General features: G+C 69.7%; 2 protein-coding genes across 2 annotated transcripts; both read left to right on the top strand.

The window, feature by feature from the left end:
* Positions 1-1428: 1428 nt before the first annotated feature.
* LOC311429601 (voltage-dependent calcium channel gamma-8 subunit-like) lies at positions 1429-6194 on the top strand (the record flags this gene model as incomplete). Its single annotated transcript, XM_084540697.1, has 5 exons — positions 1429-2447; positions 3462-3545; positions 4582-4722; positions 5483-5808; positions 6102-6194. The coding sequence occupies exons 1-5, from the start codon at positions 2288-2290 to the stop codon at positions 6192-6194; spliced, it is 804 nt and encodes a 267-aa protein (XP_084396823.1). The 5' UTR covers positions 1429-2287.
* A 2464-nt stretch (positions 6195-8658) lies between these two features.
* On the top strand, positions 8659-11844 carry LOC311429600 (cytohesin-2-like; the record flags this gene model as incomplete). The annotated part of the gene is made up of 6 exons (XM_084540696.1): positions 8659-8780; positions 9603-9750; positions 10406-10472; positions 10749-10867; positions 11081-11161; positions 11704-11844. Coding segments are annotated over exons 1-6 (575 nt in total), but the record flags the coding sequence as incomplete, so codon positions are not given.
* Between the last annotated feature and the right edge of the window lie 150 nt (positions 11845-11994).

Raw genomic sequence — 11994 nt, 5'->3', positions numbered from 1 at the left:
CCAGCGCGCCCCCCCCCCCGGTCCCCCCCCCATCCCCGCTCTGGCCCCGCCCCTCCCGCTGACGTCACCCCCCCCGAAGCTTCCAGGCTCCGCCCCTCTCCGCTCCCCCCCCCCCCAAGCCCGGGGGGGCCCCGCCCCCCGCCCCCCCCCCCCCGCCCGCGCCCGCCGCAGCCTCTCCCGAACCGGCACCGGCACCGGCACCCCCGGGACCCCCCCCCCGGCACCGGGACCCCCCCCCCGGGACCCCCCCAGCTCCGGGACCCCCCCCCCCAAACCGGGCTCGGATCCCGCCCCCCCCCCCCCCCAGAGCGGCCCCGGCGGGAGAGGAGGTAACGGGGGGGGGGGGAGTGGGGGGGGGGCAGGGATTTGGGGGTCGCGGGGGGGGGCATTGGGGGAGGTGGGGGAGGAAGGTTTTGGGGTCCCGTGGTGGGGGGGGGATGGTGGGAGGATTTGGGGCCGGGGGGGGGGGCAGAAAAGGGGTCCTGGGGGATTCGGGGGGGGCTGAGGGCTTGGGGGGGGCTCAGGGGGTTGGGGGGGGAAGGGAACGGTGAGGGATTTTGGGGGGGGGGGGGCAGCAGGGTTTGGGTAAAGCTTTAGGGGGGTCCCTGGGGGGCTTGGGGGTCCTCGGGGGGGTTTGGAGGACCCCGGGGGAGGAAATGGGGGTCCCGGGGGGGGCTTGGAGGTCCCGGGGGGGATTTGGGGGTCCCGGGGGGTGCTCGGGGATCCCTGGAGGCTTTTGGGGGGGGGCTGGGGACGCTGCAAGGCTTTGGGGGGGGACCAGGGGGGGTAATGGCAGCTTTGGGGGGGGGCTTGCACACTCACACGCGTGTGCGCCACCTGACAGCCGTGAGCTCGCTTGCACACGCGTGTGCACGGCCGTGCCTGGGTCCCCCTTGCACACGCGTGTGCGCCCCCCCGCTGCCCCTTTGCACGAGCACGCCCCCGGCTTTGCTTCCTGCGCACGCTCAGCCTTGCACACGCGTGTGCACCGCACAGGGGGGAGGGGGGAGCTCCAGCCATCTGGGGGGGGGCCCATCTGTGTTGGTGACTCACCCGCGTGTGTCCCCCCCCCCCCCGTGTGTGACGTGCACCGTGAGTCAGCACGCGTGACGGCGGGGGGGGGGTTGCACACGCGTGTGCAAGCGCACGCGCACGGCGAGCGTCGCACGCTGGGGCTTGCACGCGCTCCCTGCTGCCCCCCCCCCCCCGCACGCAGCTGGGCGTCCTCGTGCAAAGCCCTCGTGCAACGCCCCCCCCGTGCAAAAATCCTCGTGCAAAACCCTCGTGCGAAGCCCCTGTGCGAGGCGCGCCCCCCCCCCCCTTTTTTTTGTCTCCCCAGCTCGGCGGCCGTCACAGAGGAGCCCCCCCGAAAGGAGCTGCCCCCCCCCCCGCTTGGCCCCCCCCCCCATGGACTCGGCCCCGGGCTCTGCGCGCCCCCCCCCAGGGCCGTGAGTGGCAGGAGGGGGGGGCTGAGCCGGGGGGGGCACACGCTGCGGACCCCCCCCCCCCAAATATCCTGAGCTAGAAGGGGGGGGGCGTAGAGGGAAGAGCTGGGGGGGTCCAGACCTGGGGTCCCCCCCCCTTAGCCAAATAGAAGGGGGGGTGTAGGGGGGGCTCACATCAGGCACCCCCCCAAATACCCCAGAGAGAAGGGGGGGGGCAGTTTGGGGGCCCTAACATCAGGGTGTCCCCCCCCCCTAATAAAAGGGGGGGAATAGGGGGCAGTTTGGGGGGGGCAGACACCGGGATCCCCCCCAAATACCCCAGCTGAGAGCCGGGGGGGGCGTTAGGGGCAGTTTGGGGGGGGTCGAACATCGGGGTCCCCCCGAAATAGAAGCAAGGGGCCAAGAGGGGAGGGGGCAGACACCGGGGACCCCCCCAAATCCCCCAAATCGAAGTGGGGGGGGGAAATATCGGGGTCCTTCCCGAAGACCCCAAATAGAAGCCGGGGGGGGGGCAGACACTGGGGGCCCCCTCCCCAAATAGAACCGGGGGAGGGGGGAGGGGCAGCTCTCAGGGACCCCCCCGAAGACCCCAAAAAGAAAGGGGGGGGGGGTCTCAGCAGGGGGGGGGCTGACGGCCGGGTTCCCCCCCCCTCCCTAAAGAGCAGCGGGCGGGGGCTGGGGGCTCGTCGGGCTCGTCGGGGGTCCCCCCGGGGGGGGGTCTCCGCGGGGGGGTCGTCAGGCTGGAGTCGCTCAAGCGCTGGAACGGGGAGGGGGTGGCGTGGTGCGAGAAGGGGGTGCAGGTGCTGCTGACGGCCGTGGGCGCCTTCGCGGCCTTCGGCCTCATGACCATCGCCATCGGCACCGACTACTGGCTCTACGCCCGCGCCTTCGTCTGCAACACCAGCAACGCCTCGGGGGGGGGCGACGACGCCGCCCACCGCGACCGCCGAGACCCCGGCGGCCTCACCCACTCCGGCCTCTGGAGGATCTGCTGCCTGGAAGGTGCTGGGGGGGGCTGGGGGGGTGCTGGGGGGGGTGCGGGGGGCTGGTGGCACTGCTGGGGGAAGCTCACGGCATTGGGGCACTGCTGGGGGGAAGCTCACGGCATCACAGCATCATTGGGGAAGGTCATGGCACTGCTGGGGGGAAGCTCACAGCATCACAGCATCATTGGGGGGAGCTGGTGGCACTGCTGGGGGAAGCTCACGGCATTGGGGCACTGCTGGGGGACGCTCACGGCATTGGGGCACTGTTGGGGGAAGCTCACAGCATCATTTGGGAAGCTCGTGGAACTGCTGGGGGAAGCTCGCAGCATCATGGCACTGCTGGGGGGAAGCTCACAGCATTGGGGCACTGCTGGGGGGAAGCTCACGGCATCACAGCATCATTGGGGAAGGTCATGGCACTGCTGAGGGAAGCTCACAGCATCATGGCACTGCTGGGGGGAAGCTCACAGCATTGGGGCACTGCTGGGGGGAAGCTCACAGCATCACAGCATCATTGGGGGGAGCTGGTGGCACTGCTCGGGGAAGCTCACAGCATCACAGCATCATTTGGGGAAGGTCATGGCACTGCTGAGGGAAGCTCACAGCATTGGGGCACTGCTGGGGGAAGCTCGCAGCACTCGCGGTGTCGGGGGGGGGGGTGACAGCGCTGCGGGGGCGCAGCCGGAGAAGTCCCTGGAGTGTCCCTGTCCCTGTCCCCTGGGTGTCCCCTGGGTGCCCCCCGGAGTCCCCTGGGTGTCCCCTCTGTGTCCCCTGGGTGTCCCCTGGGTGTCCTCTGGGTGCCCCCTGGGTGTCCCCTCTGTGTCCCCTGAGTGTCTCCTGGGTGACCCCTAGGTGTGCGTCCCCATCCCCTCTGTGTCCCCTGGGTGTCCCCTGGGTGTCCCCTCTGTGTCCCCTGAGTGACCCCTGGGTGACCCCTGGGTGTCCCCATCCCCTGGGTGACCCCTGGGTGCCCCCCGACCCCCCCCGGGTGCCCCCCGGGTGCCCCCGTGCCCACGCCCCCCCCCCGCAGGGCTGAAGCGGGGGCTGTGCCTGAAGATCAACCACTTCCCCGAGGACATGGAGTACGACCACGACAGCGCCGAGTACCTGCTCCGTGAGTCGCCCCGGCAACCGCCGCGTCGCCATGGCAACCGCCCCGCCGTCACCCCGCCGGCGCCATGGCAACCGCCCCGCGGTCGCCCCGGCGACGGCCCCGCCCTTCCCCCGGCAGCCGCCCCGCCGTCGCCATAGCAACTGCCCCGCCGTCGCCCCGGCAACGGCCTCGGCCCCGCCCCGGCCCCGCCGTCGCCCCGGCAACTGCCCCGGCCACGCCCCCCAGCAGCGAGGTTCCCCTGGCAACGCCCCTCCCTCCCAGCAGCGCCCCTCCCCTAGGAACGCCCCCGGTAACGCGGCGTCCCCGTTGCTAGGGGCGGGGCTCTGCCTTCTGATTGGCCCCCCGCCAGGAAGCCCGCCCCCGCTGATTGGCTGCGGCTCTGAGTTGGCAGAGCATGCACCCGGTTCTGATTGGCTGCAGATCAGGGCGGGTTGGGGGGGATGGATTTGATTGGTTGGCGGTTGGAGGGCGCCCTGCGCCCCTATTGGCTGGTGGTGCCGATGGACCTGGAGATCCTCTGCTCTGATTGGCTGGAGCTGATGGATCCCAGGGTGTTTTGCGGGCTCTGATTGGCTCCTGGCTCCAAGGGCTCCCATTGGCCAGGGCTGGTGGATCCCACAGCACTTTGTGGGCTCTGATTGGCCGTCCTCCTGTTGGGCTCCCATTGGCCGGCACCACCAGCCTTGGGAGCACCGTAGGGCTCCGATTGGCTGGGCTGTCAACCCTGTGACATGCTGGGCTCTGATTGGCTGTGTCACCCCCCCATGGATCCTGGTGGGCTCTGATTGGCCATGTGGCTTCCCCCGGATCCCAGCGGGCTCTGATTGGCCGTGTGCCCCCCCCCACGTCCCACTGGGCTCTGATTGGCCATGTCACCTTCACTGGGTCCCTGTGGGCTCTGATTGGCCGTGTGCCCCCCCCCCGGGTCCCATTGGGCTCTGATTGGCCCTGTGGCTTCCCCTGGATCCCGGCGGGCTCTGATTGGCCGTGTGCCCCCCCCCGTGCCATGCCGGGCTCTGATTGGCCGTTCCCGCAGGCGTGGTGCGCGCATCCAGCATCTTCCCGATCCTGAGCGCGGTGCTGCTGCTGCTGGGGGGGCTCTGCGTGGCCGCCAGCCGCCTGCGCCGCGCCCGCACCAGCCTGGTCCTGGGCGCAGGAATCCTCTTCGTCGCCGCCGGTACGGGGGGGGGGGGGGGGGGGGCGATCCCAGTGGGGTAGCCTTATGGGGTCCCCGTCCCATTGGGGTAGCCTTGGGGGGGTCCTGAGCCCATTGGGTTACCCCCGGGGGGGTCCCGGTCCCATTGGGTTACCCCTGGGGGGTTCCAATCCCACCACATTTCCCATGGGGGGGGGTCCCAATCCCGTTGTGTTACCCCTGGGGGGGTCCCGGTCCCATTGGGTTCCCCTTGGGGGGTCCCACCCCCCCCAGTCCCCTTGGGGGTGTCCCGGTTCTCCTGGTGGCACAGGGGGGTCCCCGATGTCCCAGCGGGACCCTTCTCCAATGTCCCCTGTCCCTCGTCCCCTTGTCCTCATCCCTTGACCTTGACCCCTTGACCTCGTCCCCTTGACCTTGACCCTTGACCTTGACCCCTCCTCTTTGTCCCTTTTTTGTCCCCTTGACCTCGTCCCCTTATCCCTACCCCTCATCCCCTTGTCCCTGGTCCCTCATCCCCTTGACCTTGACCCCTTGTCCTTGTCCCCGTGGCCTCGTCCCCTTGTCCTTGACCCCTTGACCCCTTGTCCTTATACCCATGACCTTGACCCCTTGTCCTTGACCCCTTGTCCTTGTCCCCGTGACCTTGTCGCCTTGTCCTTGACCCCTTGTCCTCATCCCTCGACCTCGTCCCTTTGACCTCCCCCCCGTGACCTCCCCCCCTCGCCCCCCTCCCCCCATTTCCCCCCCCATTTCCCCCCCATTCCCCCCCATTCCCCCCCAGGCCTCAGCAACATCATCGGGGTGATCGTCTACATCTCGGCCAACGCGGGGGAGCCGGGGGCGCGGCGGGAGGAGGCGCGGGGGCGCCCCTACTCCTACGGGTGGTCCTTCTACTTCGGGGGGCTCTCCTTCATCCTGGCCGAGGCCATCGGCGTCCTGGCCGTCAACCTCTACATCGAGCGGCACCGCAAGGCGCGGGGAGGGGGCGCGGGGGGGGGGCCGGGCCCCCCCCTCCCCGCCGCCGCCACCCCCCCCCCCGCAGGCGGCCCCCCCGCTGCGCTCCGCCGCCCCCCGGCCGCGCGCCCCCCGCCGCCGCTCGCGCTCGGGGTCCCGCTCCAGCGACCCCGGGAGACCCCCCCCCCGCGGAGGAGGGGGCGGCGGGGGGGGCGGGGGGGGGGACGCTTCGCCGCCGCCGCCGCCCCCCCCCCTGGCCGGGAAGCTGGGGGTGGGGGGAGCCCCCCCGCCGCCCCCCCCCGCCGATATCTCCATGTACACCCTGTCCCGGGACGGGGGGGGCGCGGGGGGCGGGGGGGGGGGCGGGGGGGATGGGCCCCCCCGGGCAGCCCGCAGCCCCCCCGCCGCCGCCCCCCCCTGGCACCCCCGGCCCCCCCTTCCTGCAGCTGCACAACGCCTTCGGCAAGGAGCCCCCCGGGGGCCCCCCCGACAGCGCCTCGGGGACCAGCACCCTCAACCGCAAGACCACGCCCGTCTAGGGCCTTCCTCCCACCAGCGGCATCATCATCATCATCGCCTTCATCCCCCCGTCATCATCGCCTTAACGGCCTTCATCCCCCCATCATCATCATCGTCATCTTCAACCCCCATCATCATCACCACCATCATCTTCATCACCTTCATCAGCATCTTCAACCCCCATCATCATCATCATCATCGGCAGCACCCCCCCATCATCATCTTCATCACCTTCAGCCCCCCATCATCATCTTCATCGCCTTCATCATCATCTTCATCACCATCACCCCCCCATCATCATCGTCACCCCTCCATCATCTTCATCCCCCCTCCTCATCCTCATCACCTTCATCCTCCCCCCATCATCACCTTCATCCCCCTCATCCTCCTCATCATCACCTTTGTCTCCCCATCCTCATCCTCCTCATCATCTTCATCCCCTGCCCTCCTCCTCCTCCTCATCACCTTCGTCCCCCCCAAAAAATTACCTTCATCCCCCCTCCTCCTCCTCACCTTCATCCCTTGACCTCCTCATCTTCACCTTCATCCCCTGCCCTCCTCCTCCTCCTCCTCCCCTTCATCCCCCCCCTCCTCATCCTCATCTTCGTCCCCTCCTTCCTCATCTTCCTCCCCCTCCCCTTTCTCTTCCTCCCCCCCCCCGCAGGCGGGCGGGGCCGTGCCCACCCCTGGGCAGGATGGGTCAGGGCCCCCCCCCCCCCCCCCCCCCCAGTATTTGGGGGGGGCCCTGGAGGGAGGGGGAGTCAGCCGCCCCCCCCGGGGGGGTGCCCAAAATTCCCTCTAATTGGGGGCCCCCCAAATTACTGCTAATTGCCCCCCCCCCCAAATTACCGCTAACTGGGGCCCCCTTGAAACTGCCGTCTTTTAGGGGGGGCTTGAAACCGATTTTTTGTTTTTTGGGGGGGGGTCCTGAAACTGCCATCTCGTGGGGGGGGGCCCCAAAATTACCACTAATTGCCCCCCCCCAATTACCGCTAATTGGGCCCCCCTGAATCCGCTGTGTTTTGGGGGGCCCTGAAACTGCTTTTTTTTTTTGGGGGGGGGGCCCTGAAACCGACCTTATTTTAGTGCCCCCCCCCAGCTCCTTTTTGGGGGGGTCCCCGAGGACCGGGGGGGTCCCTGTGCCTTAGGGGGGCCCCAGCCGGGTTGGGGGGGGCCCGGTGCCGCTCCAGGCCCTCCCAGTTCCCTGCCTGCACCGCACCAGTAAGGCCCAGTTGGACCAGTACGGACCAGTACAGCCCAGTTTCCTCGACAGAACTGGACCAGTAATGCCCCGCCTCGCGGGTACTGCCACACCAGTATGGCCCAGTTCGCTGGGCAGCGTTGGACCAGTACGGCCCAGTTCCCTGGGACCTACCACACCAGTATGGCCCAGTTTGCTGTGCAGCACCAGACCAGTACGGCCCAGTTCCCTGGGCACCACCACACCAGTATGGCCCAGTCTCTGGGCAGCGCCGTGCCAATTGCGCCCAGTTCACCCAGTTGCTCCCAGTAACCCCAGTGCCCTGGGCCGGCTGCAGAGCTGGGCTCTCGCGCGCAGCATCGGGCCCAGTCCCCCCAGTCTATCCCAGTATCCCCCCAGTCTATCCCAGTACCCCCTCAGCTGCTCCCAGTGCCCCCCCAGTTGCTCCTGGTGCCCCCCAGTCGCTCCCAGTGCTCCCAGTAACCCCCGACTCGCTCCCAGTGCTCACCAGTCATTCCCAGTCTCTCCCAGTTGCTCCCAGTCTCTCCCAGTACCCTGCCAATCCCTTCCAGTCACTCCCAGTGGTTCCCAGTGCCCCTCCCAGTCGCCCCCAGTCGCTCCCAGTGCCCCCCCAGTGCCCTCCCAGTGCCCCCCAGCCCAGCCCCCATTAACGACCATGGGTTAATTGGGGGAGGGGCCGGGACCCCCATGCCCCGCCCCCTTTGTACAGCCCCGCCCCCTTGTACAGCCCCGCCCCCTCTCAGGCCCCGCCCCCTCCCTTGTACAGCGCCGGGCGCCGCCCCCGGGGCTCGGCCCCGCCCCCTCCCCCCCCCGTGCATGGATTTTTACGGAAAATTCGCTCTTTAAAATAAAATTTAATCTCTGGAAACGGCTCAGGGGGGTCCCGGGGGGTTTGGGGGGGCTCGGGGGGGTCTCGGGGGGGTCGCGGCCTTGTCAGAACCCTGCAGGCCCGGGGCCCTTAGCAACCGCCCCGGCCCTTAGCAACGGGGCAGGCCCCGCCCTCCGCGCCAACCGTTTGGCTACTAGGGCTGTCAATCAGGGGAAGGGCGGGGATTGGACTCGTAGCGCCGATCTGATCGATGAGTGGTCACTGCGGCTGCCCATCACCGCCCCTTGCGTCGCTTCCCGCGCGCTGATTGGCTGCCTCCTGCCAATGAACCGCGAGGGCGGGCCGCGTCCGCGGCGACGGCGGCGGTTGGTGGAGCGGGCCGCCCGTCAGGCGAGCCGACCGCTGATTGGCCCAGGCTGGCGGCCGGGGGGCGGGGCTGGGCAGGGCGGGCGCCGCGGCGGCGGCGGCCGAGGGCGGAGGAGACGAGAGGCGAGGAGCGCACGGAGCGGCCCCGGCCCCGCGGCGCTCTGCCCGCCATGGAGGACGGACTCTATGGTAGGGCGGTCCTCCCGCGGGGGGGGGGGGGAAGGGGGCGCGCTGGGACCGAGGCGGGGGGGGCCGGGGTCACGTGACGGGACCGGGAAGGGAGGTGTCACGTGACGGAGCGTGACCACGCCCCGGGTGGGGCCGAGGGGATCCAGGCCACGCCCCTCGCTGGGCACAAGCCCCGCCCACAGAGGGTCTAGGCCACGCCTACAGCGGGTTGAGGCCCCGCCCTCGCCCTCAGGCCCCGCCCCCAGCGGGCTCTCCACGTGGGGGGTGGGGCTTTCGGAGAAGGGGCGTGGTCAGACAGTGGGGGCGTGGTCACCGCGGGGGTGGGGTTTAGGGAAAGGGGGCGGGGGTTGTGGAAAAGTGGGCGGGGCTTGTGGAAAGGGGCGGGGCTGGTATAAAAAGGGGAGGGGTTTGTGAGGAAAATGCCCTGTTGGGTGGGGAAAGGGGCGGGGTTTAAGAGTAGGGGGCGGGGCTTGGGGTTCATGGGCGGGGCCTAGGGAATGGGCGGGGCTTGGGGGAAAGGCCAGCGTTGGGGCGGGGCTTTGGGAAAAGTGGGCGGGGCTTGGGGGAAGGGGTGGGGCTTAGGAAGGGGCAGGAGCTGTGTAAATGGGCGCGGCCTAGGGAAGGGGCGGTGCCTATGAAAGGGGTGTGGCCTGTGGAAGGGGCGTGTCTCCTTGAAGCATGGGCGTGGCTTGGTGGAAGTGGGCGGGGCTCCAGCACGGGGAGGGGGGAAGGTGGGGTTTGTGGGCTGTGGGGGCGGAGCCTCGGTCCAGGGGGGCGTGGCCTCGGGGCAGGGGGCGTGTCCCGAGGCGGCCCCGCCCCCAGTGCCCCCCGACCTGACGGCGGCCGAGCGCCTGGAGCTGGAGAGCATCCGGCGGCGCAAGCAGGAGCTGCTGGGGGAGATCCAGCGCCTGCGCCAGGAGCTCAGCGACGCCATCAGCGAGGTCGAGGGGCTCGAGGCCAACGAGGGCAGGTGGGGACCCCGGGGACCCCCCCGGGACACCCCCGGGACCCCAACGTCAACCCCAGGATACCCCCGGGACCCCAATATCACCCCTGGGACCCCCCGGGACACCCCTGGGACACCCCCGGGACACCCCCGGGACCCCCCCGGGACAACCCCGGGACACCCCCGGGACCCCAACATCACCCCCAGGATACCCCCGGGACCCCAATATCACCCCTGGGACCCCCGGGACACCCCCGGGACCCTGACACCTCCCCCGGGACCCCCAGGGACACCTAGGGACATCCCCAGGACCCCCCTGGGACCCCAACATCAACCCCAGGACACCCCTGGGACACCCCCAGGACCCCTCATGGACCCCCCAGGGACCCCAACACCTCCCCAGGGACCCCCCAGGACCCTGACAGCACCCCCAAGGACCCCAACACGCCCCAAGGACCCCCTAGGGACCCCCCCAGGACCCCCAGGGACACCCCAGGACCCCCAAACACCCCCCTCCTGCCCTCTGACACCCCCCAAAACCCCTCCAGACACCCCCCCGGGACCCCCAAACCCCCCCCATGTGACCCCATCCTCTGCCCCCCACCCCCCTTTCTCCACGCCCTCCCCCCAATATCGGGGTGCCCCCCCGTGACCCCCATCTTCCCCCCCCCCCTCCCAGCAAAACCCTGCAGAGGAACCGCAAGATGGGGATGGGCCGCAAGAAATTCAACATGGACCCCAAAAAGGTGAGGATTCACCCCAAAAATCCTCGGGGTGTCCCCCCTGAAACCTCTGGCGCTTCCTCCCCAAGTCTTTGGGGTCTCCCCCCAGCAATCTGGGGGTCTCCCCCTTCATCTTTTGGGGTCCCCCCTGACCTTTTTGGGGTCCCCCTCTGAAACTCTTCGGGGTCACCCCCCCAAATCTTCGGGGTCACCCCCCCCCAATCTTTGGGGTCAATCCCCGACCTTTTGGGGTTCCCCCCTGACCTTTTTGGGGTTCCCCCCCCCCCCAAAATCTGGCAGGGCATCCAGTTCCTGGTGGAGAACGAGCTGCTGCGGCACACGGCCGAGGACATCGCGCGCTTCCTCTACAAGGGCGAGGGGCTCAACAAGACGGCCATCGGCGACTACCTAGGCGAGAGGTGGGCGGGGCCTGTCGCGACAGGGGGCGGGGCCTGTTGCGATAGGGCGGGGCGTATTACGGGGCGGGGTTGGGCTGGGAGCGTGGCTGCGGAGCCCAAGGGGAGGGGGCGGGGGGATGATTGACAGCACGTGGGTGGGGCTATGGGTGGGGCGGTGGGTGGGGTTGTGGGCGGGGTCTCGGGGTGATTGACGGCCCGGCCCCGCCCCCAAAGGGAGGAGTTTAACATCGGGGTGCTCCACGCCTTCGTCGACCTGCACGAGTTCACCGACCTCAACCTGGTGCAGGCGCTGCGGTGGGTCTGGGGGGGGGCTGGGGGGATTTGGGGGGCTGGGGGGGGCTTTGGGGGCTGGGGGGGGCTTTGGGGGTCTGGGGGGGGCTGGGGGGGATTTGGGGGTTTGGGGGCCAGATTTGGGGGCTGGGGGGGGCTTTGGGGGTATTTGGGGGGGCTGGGGGGGGCGATGGTGGGTGGATAGAGGGGGGATTTTAGGGGCTGGGGGGGAGATTTGGGGGCTGGGGGGTCTTGGGGGGGTTGGGGGGTTGGGGGGGCAACTTTGAGTGCATAGAGGGGGGATTTGAGGGGCCTAAGAGGGCTTTGGGGGTGATACTGGGTGTAAAAGAGGGAATTTTGGGTCTGGGGGGGCACGGGGGGCGACGCTGGGGGCAACATTTTGGGTCTGGGGGGCGCTGTTGGGGCCAATTCTGGGCCTAAAAGAAGTGATTTTGGGTCTGGGGGGGGGGCTGGGTGCCATCCTGTAGGTCTTTGGGGGGTGTGCGAGTTGGGGGGGGGGGTGGTGAAGGATTTGGGGTGCCCCCCCCTTGTCCCCCCCCCCCCAGGCAGTTCCTGTGGAGTTTTCGGCTGCCGGGGGAGGCGCAGAAAATCGACCGCATGATGGAGGCGTTCGCACAGCGCTACTGCCTCTGCAACCCGGGGGTCTTCCAGTGCACCGGTACGGGGGGGCGGGGGGGGCGGGGGGGGTTGGGGGGCAGAGGAGGGGGTTTGGGGGGGGAATGGGGGGGTTGGGAAGCAGGGGAGGGGGTATGGGGGGAATGGGGGGGGCTGGGGGGGATGGGGAGGGGTGTTAGGGGGGGGAATGGGGGGGCTGGGGGTCAGGGGAGGGGGTTTTA

This window comes from Aythya ferina, assembly GCF_964211825.1.
Source record: "Aythya ferina genome assembly, contig: HAP1_SCAFFOLD_1412, whole genome shotgun sequence".
Lineage (NCBI taxonomy): Eukaryota > Metazoa > Chordata > Aves > Anseriformes > Anatidae > Aythya > Aythya ferina.
Note: the sequence above shows the minus strand (reverse complement) of the source record. Positions and strands in the feature narration are given on the sequence as shown.